Genomic DNA, 14,932 nt, shown 5'->3' with positions numbered 1-14,932 from the left:
GTGCATCTGTTTAGTAGTGTAACAATTTTGACTTCCTGCAGAATTCAAAAGTCAACAGAAAGAATCTCTGAAGTATACCCACATCGGGACAAGTGTGCCTGTGTTCAATGGCCCACTCAGGCCATGGTTTAAGTGTGGATTTTGGAGATGGAGAATTTGTTTTAAACCAAATATGGGAACTATAAAAGTTTCTTACTGACTGACCATTTAATCTGAAAAGCAAAAGCAAAGACATTTGCTGAGAAGAACAGGTTGGAGTCTGCTCTTGCTGATATTTTTCATGTTGCCACTTCAGATATCTTAAAAGTTACTGTTTTCATATCTTTTACTCCTGATACTACATCACATTTTCACCTTATATATTATACCGGGCCTGATCCGGCAATAATTCATATTCACATGAGTAATTCCATTGAAATCAATGGGACTAGTATGAGTAAGGAAAGTTAGTGTGAGTAAAGAGCCCATAGAGCATATCGTAGATATTCAGATGAAGGATATTCATTCTGATTTGGTAGCATTTTACACCTACTTTGCATTCACTAGTGCAAATGCCTACACAAGGTGCAGGGCAAGAGAGAATCAGACCCAATGACTCCCAGTTGAGTCTTTTAGCCAACTTGTCTCTGTTGATAGATCTCCTGTTTATTGACTGTGTGGTTCAGTGATTGAGTCTTGGATGTCAACACCAAATATGTGACATGACTAATTGTTGTTTACATTCCAGTCACTGGACTCCAGTTAGCAGAGCCAACAAGCTCTCCTTTCCCAGAGATTGCTATACCCAGTTTAAGGAGATGTAAGATTTGTACCCATCCTTTTCTCTGTGTGCCAAATCCTGCAATCCCTAGTATGGCGGTGGAGGAGCACTGCCTCCTATACAGTGTACAATTTGGATGGTATTCAGTGACTGAGGCACAGATTGATTCATTAAACACAGAAGATAAATATTAATATTGAATACCCACTGCATTTGCTGAGCATGCGCCATCCTGCACAATGAATGAAGCATGGTCCTGTAAAAGAAAAAAGTCATAATGTAACCAAAGGCTGTACACACACAAGAGGGCAGAGTTAAGGTTGTGTGTGAAACTTTAACTTTGGCATTTCTTGACCTTTGAGTGCTTAACCATGCAACAGTAATCTTATTTTAGTGTAGTTTTTGGGATGGAATCTTTAATCTATTTGGGAACAACTCTGCAGGTAAATTTGATAAATATGTTAGACCTGTATATTGCAAAAGGTGAAAATTCTATCTAAGCCTCCTAATGAGTCCAGCATTGTTTTGTGGTTAGAGCTGGGAATTGTGAAACCTTGATTTTGTTCTTTACTCTGCTGTGTGATTTTTTTTTTTAAAATCACTTAATCTCTCAGGATCAGTTTCTCCATATTTAAAATAGGACGGGTGATATTTAGCCACATTTGTAAAATACTTTGAGGTACTGGAAAGAAAGATGGTTTAAATGTTCAAAGTATTGCTATTGTAATTAAGGACTTCAAATTATACCATTAATGTAGATTTAAAATGTCATAATATGTTTAAAACTTATAAGTTGATAATCATTTATATTTGATGAGACTTAAGAATAAATAGTTGGTAAGCATCAATAAATACATTTTTGATGATCTACTGGTGTTTATTTAACATTCAAGTATCTTGTTAAATCTAAAAGATTATATTAATACAGTGGGTTTTGTTGAAAAATTAATTTCTGTTTTAGAGATATTATCGATTCCAAAGATAATTGAGGAATACAGCTGGAACTGGTAATACCTCTAAAACCATAATGAACTTTTAAAGTGTGCCTGTTGTATACGTTGCTATACTGATACAGAAGAGAAGAATCTGCTGGCTGGGTGTTCATTTTAAGGGCATTTCATCTCTGGAATGCATTTCTCCCTTGGGTCTGCCACAGACTGGATTTGTTAACCTTACAGATATGCTGCATAGCTTTTTTTCCCCAAAGATGTTGGGATGAAAGATGGATGTAGTTCTTCACAGATGTGGGATAATAAAACACGGAGGGCAGATCTGATTGTGATTATGGGGCAGCAGAACTGGATTTAAATGGTTTAATGTCTTATTTTTTTAAATAATGTTAATTTTAAGCTTTGTATAATATGGACCTAGAGTTTGGGATGGCATTCTTTTATCTGTTATTTATACATTTAAATAAATAAAGTATTATTTCTAAAGTAATTATTAATTGCTTTATTGCGGGTTATTATGTAACAGACAGATAAGTATTCATTAATGTACAAAATTGTTACCCTGCATAAATACGTTTAAAATAATCAGCTGGGACAGCATCATCTGCAAAACCATTGTTCGAGGGAATTCTGTCTGTCTTGGATATATAGTTATTTCATGAACTATTTAGTCAATATTGGTGATTGTCAGACATTTATTAGAAAAAGTATTAATATTTGGTAGATGCCCAATCAGAATGTCCTCCATGATCTGACATGCAGCTTGTTTCCATAAAAGTTATTAGTTTGCACGAGGTATATGTGCCAATACTGTGAGTCATCTGCCTATTTTACTGTGACATTTCAAAGCTCAATTATCTATAGTATAATTTTTTTTGGTAGCTGGCTATGTTGCCCATCTGTGAAATCATCACTTTGAGTCCTAAAAATAGGAATTAAACTGTTTTAAGCAAATTTTGAACCTACTTGAATGCCAGTTTGAAATGTAGTCATGTAGACAAATATTTTTATACATTTTGCATTCTCTCAGTATAGATTCTCTAAAATTAAGGTGATGTAGTCCTGCTGGCACCACTTGACAATTATCTAAGTAGCATGGTGAAAATATCTGGAAATTCTTTCTGGCTTGGGGCCTGGTCCAATGCCCATTGAAGCCAGTGGAAGGACGTGCAGTGATTTCAATTGATTTGGGCCCCAAGTGAGTAGAAGTAACACATGAATATAATATAACCAGAATTAAGAGGTTGTGGGGAAATAAGGAAAAAAGAATAAGGTTAGAACTAGTAATGAAGGTTAGAACTAGTAATGTTCTAACCTTTAGGTTAGTAAATAAGGTTAGAACTAGTAATGAAGGGATCACTGGAGCAAAATGTGAAGAAAGCTAAAGACAGTGGGTAAGAGGGTAACAGGGTGCCTGAAGAAGAAAAAGGAGTCTAGTAGGATCTGAGAATCGGGGAGATAGAGAGTAAAATCTTTGCCCCATTGAAAGTCAATAGTAGAACTCCCTTTGACTTCAATGGGACCATGGTTTCATCCAAAGATTTAAGAACATGTTAGCAGAAAGTGATATAGAGAGCCTTGAAAGCAGATAGAGGGAGCAACATATGTAGGTAGAGGAATCCCTGAAAGAAGATAGAGTGTATTGTTAAGTGATTGAATCTTGGGAGATCCATCAAGCCAATTTTATTATGTATTTTCATGTCACAAGATGCCAAATAATCTAATTAGTCAGCAAACCACAGTTTGTTACATTTTTAGTAATTTGCTGTGAATAAAATCATGTTTTACATTTTAGGTTAAACAACAGACTTTTTGATATGTTCAAAAGTCTGTTATGTTCTTCACACTTACCTACAGAGACGATTAAAAATTAATATAGTTTCAAAAATACAGTTATGGTAAAAATGTAATATGTGTTTGCAATCATTCATACTGCTTTAGGGTCTGATTGTCTCTCAGTGAAGTAACTAGCAAAACACCCACTGAATCCCATGGGAGCAGAATTCAGTTAGTGGTGATGAAGCTTGATACAAAACTGATAGGTAGGTTTACAGATCATTATATATAGTAAAAACCTAAATAAAAACAACCCAGCCCAAAATAACATGAGAAACAGTTAAAGCACTATTTGTGTTAACAATATTGGTTTACATTATGGATGATACTTATGCTGAGTTTCTCATATGTTGCCAGTAAATATGCTTATTAGATAGATCATTGGTTTCAATGGGCAAATGTCCCTGCCCTAACAGGCAAATAAAAATGTCAGTGTGTTTGGCTTTAGTACTGTTCTTCCTTGTTTATTGGAATAAGAGCTCAATCTTGCATATGTTTTCTATTCAGAACCCCCAGAAACCTCAGTGGAAGTTTTGGGTGCACAATTAATGTAAAATCAGACCATCCGTGACAAAGGCATCCATGTTATCCAATAGTCTCTATATTCATTCTTTTTGAGGCTGGCAACCACTTCCATTGTTGAAGTGTTCCTATTTCCATATACCAAACCCTCAAAATGAGAGAATTATTCCAATATACTCACGACAGATCCTTAGCTGGTGCTATTTAGCATGGTGCTCTTCACTTCAATTTAAAATTTTTAAAATATATATTTTCTTGTAACCTTATTTGAAAATTACCAGGCTATAGAATCTAAGTTTTGTATGACACTGGAATTTTGCATGTTTTTGCCAAATGGTAAATAAGGAAAAGAAAAACAGTATTATGTTTGATCCCATATTGATTCACTGTGTTTAACCAAATTAGCAAAAGGCCATCTATGTCAGGCAAGAGAAGTCTATTTTTTTAATAATGTATTACATAGTTCTAGTGGAGAACAAATAAAAAATGTATTTATTTATGGAAGATTTCTTACATATTGCACATTGAGTCTATGATTTAAGTATGGTAAAAGCAATGCCAGAGCACAAAGCTGAAAGATCTATAAATTTTTATAGTGTGGCAAATTTATGCATTTTAAAACCCATTTAAATATATTCGTGATCTATTTTTAGAGCTTACTTACATGGATTTCAAAAATATGCAGTTTTCATAGCTGCCTTTATAAACTATATTGATAATGACAAGTGTTATTTTAGGTTCCTTAAAGAGTCATCATTAGTTGTACTGACATCAGAAAGTTATCTACTGATCTGACATAAGCACTACAGATTTTGGCTATGCTTAAGCTTCAGTTGTTTCATTTTAGAAAAAATGTTGAAACAACTGCTCCCTATTGCTAATGGCAGCATCACCTTCAGTCTAGGCAAATGGAAATAGGTCTTTAGAAAACAACAAGCAAAATATGTAGCTGAAATTCTATATGTTAGAATGAAATATGTGACATATACTAGCAAAAGACCGAGTCCTGAAAGCCCTTACTCACACAGTCCTTACTCATGCAAATATTCCTTACACACACAAGTAGCTATAATGGAAAGAGTGCCATTAACTTCAGCTGGCCTATTGCATGGGGAAGAATTATTTGATTTTGGAGGATTAGCTGCATTTTTTAACTCCATGTAGGATAAAAAATTATATTAGGCCTGCATAGCTCCCAGACACATTTCAATTGGATGTGTTATTAGTCTGTTCTTTCTGCTGTAAATTATTGTGTAGTGTTGCTGTGCACTGTTAAACAAGTGCTGGGTATTACTGCAGAGGTGGCCGAAGTTTTGGTGAAGTGATATAAATGATTAAATCATCCTCTGTTGTGCACAATTGTGAAGAAAGGGGAAAATAAGTAAATATTTTGGAGGCTGTACAAGACTAGATACCACCCCCCTGGAACAGATTTGTGTGCCTTCCAACTAACCAAATCCTGAGAAGGAAGGCAATCTAGTCAACTCAGTAGATCCCAGCTTGTTGCATGAATGGCCTGTATCTCGATGCTATGTATGCCATGCTCCCTCCATGGCTGCATGACTCTCTTACTAATGTTGTGCAATAGGTCCAAGGAGGGGAAGGGGAAACCTGGATGTAGAGTTACTTTTAAAACTCAATTTTAATTTTGAAAGGCATTTTTGCAGCAAATTCCATGGTGTACCGGGGGATGATTCTGAGTATATTGGTTGCCTGCCCTTCACCCCTTCAAAATATAAAGGGAAGTGCATTGCCTCCGCAGTACAAAGAGCAATATTTAGTATTGCCAACATGAAGACACTGAAATTTAATTTGTTTTTCTCATTGTAGGCTGTTTTTATTCACAATCTGATCATTTACTACTTTAGCCAATAAACATTCTAAAACATCAATTTAATGCTGCACATTTCATTCATGAGTCAGTAAACAATGTTAAAATGATATAATAAAAATAAAGTAATGTTAGTGAAATAATTAAAGACACTACAGTCTACTAAAAAGGCAGGAAAATAACTCTTCAGCAGAATTCATTACTTCATCCAGTAACTATTGTATGTCAACCAATCCAATATATGAACATATTACATCTACAATACAAATAAGAGAAATAAAAATATTATTTCTTCTCAGAATAAACAGCATCAATGACATTAAACATCTCAAAATCGACTAAAACATTTCATTTCTGACTGTGTACACTACATTTCTTGAATAACATAAAGAGAATGGCAACAACACTTTTTTTGTTATTAAGAAGTATTTGATAAAATTGACATTTTGATTTTCATACTTCATTGGACATTTTGGTGTAGTGGCTGGGGCCAAATCACCTTGATCAGTCCCACTGAAGTCAGGGAGACTATTTGCCTAAGGTTTGGGCAGTTTGTGAAAAGAACAGTTGTATATTAGAGGCAAGGGTGGATTATGTCAGGATCCATGGTGCCAGGACCTGAGATAGAGAGGCCCAAGGACCTGAAATATTTGATTTCAAGGATCCAAGTGGGGGTCCTCTGCTGGCGAGTGCTGGGGTCTATCATGAGGACCAAGCAAGTGGAGGTAGCACTGGCAGGACACAAAAGCTAGGAATTTAATGAACACTTGTGAAGTGGAAGGGTAAATGTGACCTTGGTTTATTGTAGGCCCTTTGGGTTGGATCCAGGCCCCTTTTAGTTTTAGGGTACATTTTTCAAACATACTTAAGTGGTTGAGAAGTATAAGTCCCATTTTCAAAGGTAACATAGGCACTTAGGACTAGATTTGCAAAGATATTTAGGCACTGGTGGTATTTACAAAAGTACCCACACAGGTTAAGTACCTAACTCTTGGCCCCACCAGTGCCAAGTAAAGCTGGACAATTATCTCCTGTGTCTTACATCCAACACCCCTGTTAATATGCTGCAGAATGATATCAGCGTTTTTCACAACTGCACCACACTGGTGACTCTCATTCAATTTGTGATCCACTATAACCCCCAGAACTTTTTCCGCAATTCTACAACCTAGCCAGTTATTCCCCGTTGTAGTTGTATTGTAGTTGCACATTGGATTTTTCCTTTCTAAGTGTAGTACTCTGCACTTGTCTTTATTGAATTTCATCATGTTGATTTCAGACCAATTCTTCAATTTGTCATGGTCATTTTGAATTCTAAGCCTGTTCTCCAAAGTGCTTGCAACCCCTCCCAGCATGGTGTCATCCTCAAATCTTATAAGCATAATCTCCACTCATTTATCTAAATCATGAATTAAAATTTTGAATAGTTCTGTACCCAGTGCTGATTGCCTCCACTAGCTACATCCTCCCAGTCTGACAGCAAACCTTTGACGACTAGTCTTTGAGTATGGTCTTAGCCATTCATAACAGGTTGAGAGGTGAAAGACACAGAAGATACCAATGGTGAAGGGAAAGAGATTGGAAATGAATATAGCAATAAGGATGGAGGATGGATGTGGAGATGGCAAAAGGGCTAAAGTATTGTACAATAAGCATGGCAGATGGAAACGGGGGATAAATAATATAGGGATGGGGAATAAGAGAAGGAGCTGTAGATATAACTATGATTGTGAACAGGGAAAGAGAGAGTTCCAGTAATGGGTATGAGTGGCTGATGCTAAAACAGTAGAACCAGATTGGTTGCTAGGGAAAGGAAAGGGGATGAGTGCCTGCTTCTCTGGCTGGGGCAGGTCATGGGTATGGTAAAGAGATGAGGAGAGGAGAGAGGATGATTAAGTGAAGCTAGGCAGGGACAGCGGGAGAAGTGGATGAGGGTGAAGGGTTGATTTGCATAGCCTGTGGCTGGGGCAAGTCCTGGGTATGGGTCATAGGAGGTGGGGATGAGTGTGGGAGGCAGGGCCTGGGTAGGGCCAAGGGGCTGAATGTGTGGGGCAGGACCTGGGTACGGCTAGAGGATGGGGTGTGGCAGGGCCAGGGTAAGGCTGGGGTGTGTGTGAATGTGTGGGGCAGGGTGTGAGTTTAGCTGAGGGAGTGAGTGTGTGGGGCAGGGCCAGGGAATGGCTAGGGGTGTGAATGTGTGGGGCAGGGTGTGAGTTTAGCTGAGGGAGGGAGTGTGTGGGGCAGGGCCAGGGAATGGCTGGGGGTGTGAATGTGTGGGGCAGGGTGTGAGTTTAGCTGAGGGAGTGAGTGTGTGGGGCAGGGCCAGGGAATGGCTAGGGGTGTGAATGTGTGGGGCAGGGTGTGAGTTTAGCTGAGGGAGGGAGTGTGTGGGGCAGGGCCAGGGAATGGCTGGGGGTGTGAATGTGTGGGGCAGGGTGTGAGTTTAGCTGAGGGAGGGAGTGTGTGGGGCAGGCCTGGGGTATGGATGGAGGGGTGGAGGGCAGGTCTCCGGTATGTGAGGGAAGTGATAGCTGTGGCTAGTAAATAGCAGGGACACGAGGGGCTGCAGTAAGCTCCCCCCCCACCCCCCCACCGGCGGTGCTGCACCGAGCCGGGCAGCGAAGGGTTAACGAGGCCGGCGGGGGGTTCCATTTGCGGAGGCTGCGGGGCGGCGGCAGCGAGGGAGTTAACCCTGTGGCGGCGGCGGCGGGGGAGCGCAGCAGCGGGGCCGAGCCGCCGCCGGGTTGCTAGGGATGGAGAGATCCCGTGTCACCCGGATGTGAGTGTCATGTTGGCCCCAACTCCAAGGGATTTGGCAGCAGCGGCAGCAGCAGAGGAGCAGCCCCTCGCCTCTCATTAGTCGCTGCCATGGGGGTCGGATAGTGGGGGGCGCAGGGGGCAGCACACGCCTGGCGTGGGGGTGGGGTGGCAGCGTCTCTGCTTTTATTCCGTTTACACCCGGCAGAAAGTGATAATAATGCACCACCACCAGCAGCAGCAGGAGCGGCAGCACCCAGAAGGTAAGAGCCCGGTGCAGCCGGCCAGGGCAGCAGCATGCCCCAGGGTGGGGGTGACTGCGGGGTGTGGGAGGCGGGGAGGGGGGTTTGGGGGGTGGGGCGGTCTAGGGCATGGGGAAGGTTAGGGGCCCAGGGGGCTTTGGGAGGGAGAAGGGATGCGAGTGGGGGATTAAGGCTGGGAATAGGGCTAAAGATAGATATAGACGGAAGGGGATAGCAGGGATTTAGGAAGGGCACGGGGACAAAAGACAAGGAAGAGGGGTAGGGATGCTGCCCTCGGTGTGTGACCAACATGGGAGCGGGTTTAATTAATGTGTACACGCTTCTCTTTTTGCCCTGAGGCCATTACTATCAGCTGGTGGGGCTGCGAGCGAGAGGTGTGTGTGTGTGCGTCGCTCTCCGCGTGTGGACAGACCTGGCTAGAAATGCAGCTTCCCAGGGCTGGCTGGGGAGGGGGGGGGTGTATTTGGTGCGTGGGCAGGGGCAGGTGAGGGGTTGTTACCGGGCGGGCTTTCGGTGCGATGCGTTCAGCCCACCCCCCCTGGCGCCGCTGCCGGCAGCGCACGGAGAGAGACGACACATGGGGCTCGTGTGTGCTAATCTCCCTTGCCGACGGGCTCAGGCGCTGCGGCTGCCCCCCGGGCTGGGTTGAAATGATTCGCCCCTCCTGAAATTAACAGTAAGTTTGGGCTTGTGTGGCCGTGCTGGAGGGCAGGAGCTCCCCCAGGGAGCCCTGACGCTCGGGCTTTGTTTCATTGTCAAAGCTTGATTTAAAGGCAGATGGAGGGTGGCTGATCTGTGCCGAGTCCCGTTGCATGGCATCCCAGAAAGGGAGGCGGGGGGAGCATGTGGGGCCGTTGGAAAACGAAAGGATTATTTGGAAAATGAGTCAGGTGAAACTGCCAGTGTCAAACTGTGACCTGAGGCAGCAGGCGGGCTCTCTCTCTGTTTCTCTCTCTCTCTCGTGTAACCTAGCAATGGACCCAGCTGTTGATGTGCGGAGTGTCACATCTCTGTGGGAGATCCACGTGGGCAGCAGGAGATATTGTAGGCTAGATCCAGGAGTGACCTCTTCCTAGCTGCCAGCCTAGGGAGCCATTTTAATATTACCCCTTCTCCTCCCCCCTACACACACACACACACGAAGTTGGGCAAGGAGAGAAGCAGCAGCAGCTGAGGCCCGGTTCTATCCGCATCTCCATCGTACCCACACGCTCACAGGGCAGGTTTTTTACTGCCTCGTTGAGGTTGCGTGGGTGGGTGGGTAGGGGGTGGTGTTGGTTTTGCAAATGGAACTTTTATCTGTTTTACCTCAGGTGAACGATCAGGTGATAATATTTCCATCTCCTGCCCTGGCAGATCTGCCTGAGTGTCATTCTCTCCCCTAATTTCCAGCACATATCCTGTGCTAACCCTCCATCTTTTCCCCCCTCAGATATCTTCAAGTTTTGAGTTTACTGGGGCCTTCTTACAGGTGCCATTGGTACTAGACTGTGCTGCTTCAGCTGGAAAGCTTGCAAGACAAATATCCCTGTAGGATATTTGTAGGGCTGTTTTGCCTTCTTTGTTGACCACCTAGATGAGATTATTTCAATGGTTTATTATTTTGAATTTGTAGTTTATTTTCCCCTTAAAAGGTTTTGGAGGGTTTTCAGTATGGCAGTTTACAATGTGGGGGATACTGATGTTTTTGGAAGTGTTTATCATGAAAGGCTATTGAATTTTAATTGGAGGGAAGTGTCCATATAGTTTCCTTTTTTAAGAATGCAGAAAGGTGAAGGATTTAACTTGTTGACAAGAATATTTCTAATTTGATAAATGATTGAGAATATTCTGAACTATTAGACTTTGTTTTGCCCAAAATGGGGGAGGGGGGGAATAGTGAATACTGTGCTGTTTTAACAAACTCAGTCACACACACACACAAAAGATAGGATTTGTTAGATATAAATATGATGATGTGCAAGCTGTCATCCAATTTGGAAAACTCCAATACAGTGCTTCAAGTGGAGGAGTCAAGATGAACAGTGTTTCGGTGTCAGCACATATCTTGACAGTCCTATTTAGCTGACATTTATAATACCGATTCCTGTATCTTTCTTATGGTGGAAGGAGCCTACTATTTAATATATATCCGTGTGTGTGTGTGTGTGTGTGTAAAGGAAACATCAGGAGTTATTTAAATAGCTCCATCCTTTTTATTTAGAATACTATGTTTATATTTGAATGTAAAAAAACTAAAATGAAATGACTTTTTTTTTCTTCTGCAGAGGCAAACTATGCAAGTAGTACCAGAATTCCTCTCCCTGGTGACGGACCAACTATTCAGTCAAACAGTTCAGCACCGTCCAAGCAAACTGTTCTATCTTGGCAAGCTGCAATTGATGCTGCTAGACAAGCCAAGGCTGCCCAAACTATGAGCGCTACCACAGCCCAACCCATAGGATCTCTGTCCCAAAGAAAACGCCAGCAATATGCCAAGAGCAAAAAACAGGGTAATACATCTAACAGTCGGCCACCCCGTGCCCTTTTCTGTTTATCCCTCAATAACCCAATACGAAGAGCCTGCATTAGTCTAGTAGAATGGAAGTATCCTTTTGATGCAATTTTGTTTCTACCATCTGTTCTTTCAATATTCCAGATATGTCAGAGAGATTGTCTAGGACAGGACAAAAAAGCAATGAGGCCTTGGAACAGGAGCAGAACAGTATTTAAATTCTTTTGTTGTAAAGTTACATGGTATTGGATTTGGAGTTACATTTAGTATTTTATTTGTAATAAATAGCAATCTCACAGTCTACATTTTTAAAAATATGAAATTAATTTTCATATACATATTTGTGTAGGTAAAAAAAAAGTCACTGGTTTAAACAATGTTTTGTAATGTTTTATGTTTCAGGTTTTGTTTTACAGTTAATAAATTGTATATTAAAATAATAGCCTTCCTGGCAGTGGAAGCATTTTTAACTGTTGGGGAGATAACACATGTTGATGCACTTATATGTACATGTGTAACCCATTGATGTTAATGGTGTTTACATACTTAAATCCCTGCTCATCAAAATGAGACTATATCCCTTAATCTGTCATCATTACATGGAATTTCATTTCCCTAATTAAAATAAATATATGAAACATAAATGTACAGAGAAAAGCAAGGTAGCAGGTGGTATGTTCCCCAGCTATTTTGCCCCAGGAAAAAACACTCTCAAATAATTTTCTCCCTAGAGAATATTCTGGACATGCTCTTGTAAAAGATAGTTATATGGTTACATATTTATATATTTTAAAATTAAATAAATTTCTTATTAACTTTGCCCCAGGATGACTGATGCATCCGGTGATCCAGGTAGCCCCTTCCTTCCTCACCTGCCATGTGGAATTTTTACTTCTCTGTTGAAATCAAGATAACATCTCCTATTCCCCCTCCTCCACCCCTCCACACACTTTCCTTTACTTCACATCCCTTCATCAAATCCCCAGGTTGCAACCGTTATCATTCTGATGAAGGGAGACTTGATGGGACAAAACCTGTTAATGCTTCTTTCTAATTGGCAGATAAATAACTGCTTGAGTAATATGAAGTATTTCCTCCCCACAGGCTATTGCCCTATAGCTCTCCCAAGCCTGTTTGCCCAAGGAACAAGAAGTCAAGTCTAGATCTTCCACATGGCAATTTCCTGCATTACTGCTAGGCCCAGTGAGCCTGCTGCAGAAGTCCTTTCAAAATAATGCTTACCAAATGGAGAAGTAGGGAGACATTAGGAGCCAAGCTGCAGATTCACTCTGAGTACATACAAGTAGTCTGCAGTACATGATTCATCTGAACTTTTAAGACATATCGACAGCCAAAACACATATTTGGATATGTTCCCTATATAGTCATAGATGAGAGAGCAGAATTGCTAGCATATATTCCCAATGGCTTATATGTTTTGTTTTGTTTTTTCTTGGTTCAGTGGTGATGGGTTTGGGCTGGGATTTAAAAACTTCTTTTGAAGAGTTGATAGTATGTATTTTCATAAATCTCAAGTAACATTTTGAAACAGACTATATCATTTTGGTGGGAGTCCTGGGAAGGGGATGTAAAATTTTGGCCTGTCAACCTAGATAATTTCCCTTTAATAGCAAATGACTGCGCTAGCAAATAGATTGTTAAATGCCAAAATAAATGTGTTACTTCAAAGAGACCCTCCAGCATGAGAGCTGTTAATGTAAAGCATTTGGCAATGGCCAGTGCTACTTTTATAAAGATGTTCTTTTGAGTTATTTTTTAAACATAATTACAAGTTAGATTTAGTGGGCCAAATTCTTCTCTCATTTACACTGGTATAAAGTGAGAGAAACTCCAATGAGTTGGTCTCTCTCAGGCTGAGTTCCACTCTGTTAAATACTTCTGGATTCAGAATAGAATAACTGAGAGCAGAATTTGGGCCCAGTAGCACTACATCATAAAACAAAGTTGTAACTTACTAAAATGCAAATTGATATAATCTACTTATTTCAGCTAGCAGGAAAATGCAGATTTAGATAGATGTATGTTCCTACTTTGTATGTTGAGATCTATTGTACATAAAAGAGCAACCATTGATCTTAATGGGAGTTGCAAACATAAAGTCTGTTATTGAGGATGGATTAATTTTCTCCTATGAAGAGAGCCAGCAAAATAGGGCTTAAGTGGTTTTAAGGTATGCCTAGTCCTTGTGCTGGCTCTCTCCATAGCATTGAATATCATCCGCTGAGATTATGCCTCTAAGGCAATTAAGACCATTTTCAGTATAGTGCCTGTGATGCACATACAAAATACCCATAGATAGAAATCAATGAGAGTTGTGCATGGAATTGAGGATAGTATATGTCTCTAAATAAATATAAGTGAAATATCCTGCTTCTCTTCCCAAATTCAGTGCACAGGCAGGGTAAATGAGCTGTGTGTGGATGAACTTCAAAAGCTTTTTTATTTCTGGGGGAAGAGGAATCATGTTCCCAGTGGGAATGGAATTGGCTACCTGTTATTGCTGTTTCAGCCCTTGGACAAGGATAGTGGCTGCAATTCCTGCATATCCTCTACATGGTAGTTTATAGCCACTTGGTCTATGTAATTGCAGAGCAAGTGACCATGTCCCTATTCCTGGCTCTGCTTATCTAAACCCTTATCTCCAAGCCCTGACTGTGGCAGACCTGATACAGAAGGCAGCAGTTACAGGCGTGAGACAGGTGCAGAACCTTCCTGCATACTCACGCTGCAGCTTTCCAGCCCTCACGCTGCAAAACTGCTGAAGTTCTGTTTCACTGGGACCTTCCTTGTCCCCTACTACAATCTTCACTCTGTGTGGTTTATTCTTCCTTTGATACACACATGTAATTTCCATTAAGGTTAATTGGAGGTGTGTGTGCATAGATTTGTAAGTATACCATATAATCCAATGGCCAACTTATTGATTTAATATTGTGTGATGAGATTTATATCTCAGAATTTAACATAAAATACTGTGTGGCAGAAGGAATGTAGCTATGCTCCTTGTCATAAAAGAAAAGAGGGCATTTCAATGTCATTGTGATCGAAAACAATAGGGTATGGTGATATAATTGATGCTGAGGAGGAATTGGTTGTCAGTCATCACTCAAAAGATTGTAGTGAAAAAAATCAGACTTATTTTAAAAATAAAATGTGAGTGAAGATACAGAAATCAAAAGCAGAATGAGACTGGAGTAGTGTATACATTCAAAATCCATATATTCCTTAACAAGATTTTTCAGACCATTTGACATATTTATACTACTGGCTATTTTTGCCAATTGTGTGGCCTTAGCTGTTTACATCCCATTCCCAGAAGATGATTCTAATTCAACTAATCATAACTTGGTAAGTATTCTTTGATTTTCTTTCTATATTTATGTTGGTTTATTATATACTTTGACAATTAACTGCTAATATTAGGGAGCAGTTGTCAGTATGGATAGTAGCTTTAGTTAGAAAAAATGGCATTTAGTGATACTCTGAAACAAAATGTCT

The 14,932-nt window shown here is 40.5% G+C and overlaps 1 protein-coding gene across 6 annotated transcripts in view; it reads left to right on the top strand.

Annotated features, from left to right (window-relative positions):
• Nucleotides 1–8,707: 8,707 nt before the first annotated feature.
• Nucleotides 8,708–14,932, top strand: part of CACNA1D (calcium voltage-gated channel subunit alpha1 D) — a 321,562-nt gene continuing 315,337 nt past the window's right edge. For 3 of the 6 annotated variants that reach the window (XM_043551625.1, XM_043551622.1, XM_043551624.1), the window contains exons 1-3: nt 8,832–8,919; nt 11,187–11,505; nt 14,677–14,782. In XM_043551625.1, coding sequence (XP_043407560.1) covers nt 8,877–8,919; nt 11,187–11,505; nt 14,677–14,782 — 468 coding nt within the window. In that variant the 5' untranslated portion in view covers nt 8,832–8,876. Of the gene's footprint in view, nt 8,920–9,459; nt 9,596–11,186; nt 11,506–14,676; nt 14,783–14,932 lie in introns of those variants that run through there. The other 3 variants (XM_043551623.1, XM_043551627.1, XM_043551626.1) reach the window with 2 other exon arrangements.

This window comes from Chelonia mydas, chromosome 7 (assembly GCF_015237465.2).
Source record: "Chelonia mydas isolate rCheMyd1 chromosome 7, rCheMyd1.pri.v2, whole genome shotgun sequence".
NCBI classification, from domain to species: Eukaryota; Metazoa; Chordata; order Testudines; family Cheloniidae; genus Chelonia; species Chelonia mydas.
Note: the sequence above shows the minus strand (reverse complement) of the source record. Positions and strands in the feature narration are given on the sequence as shown.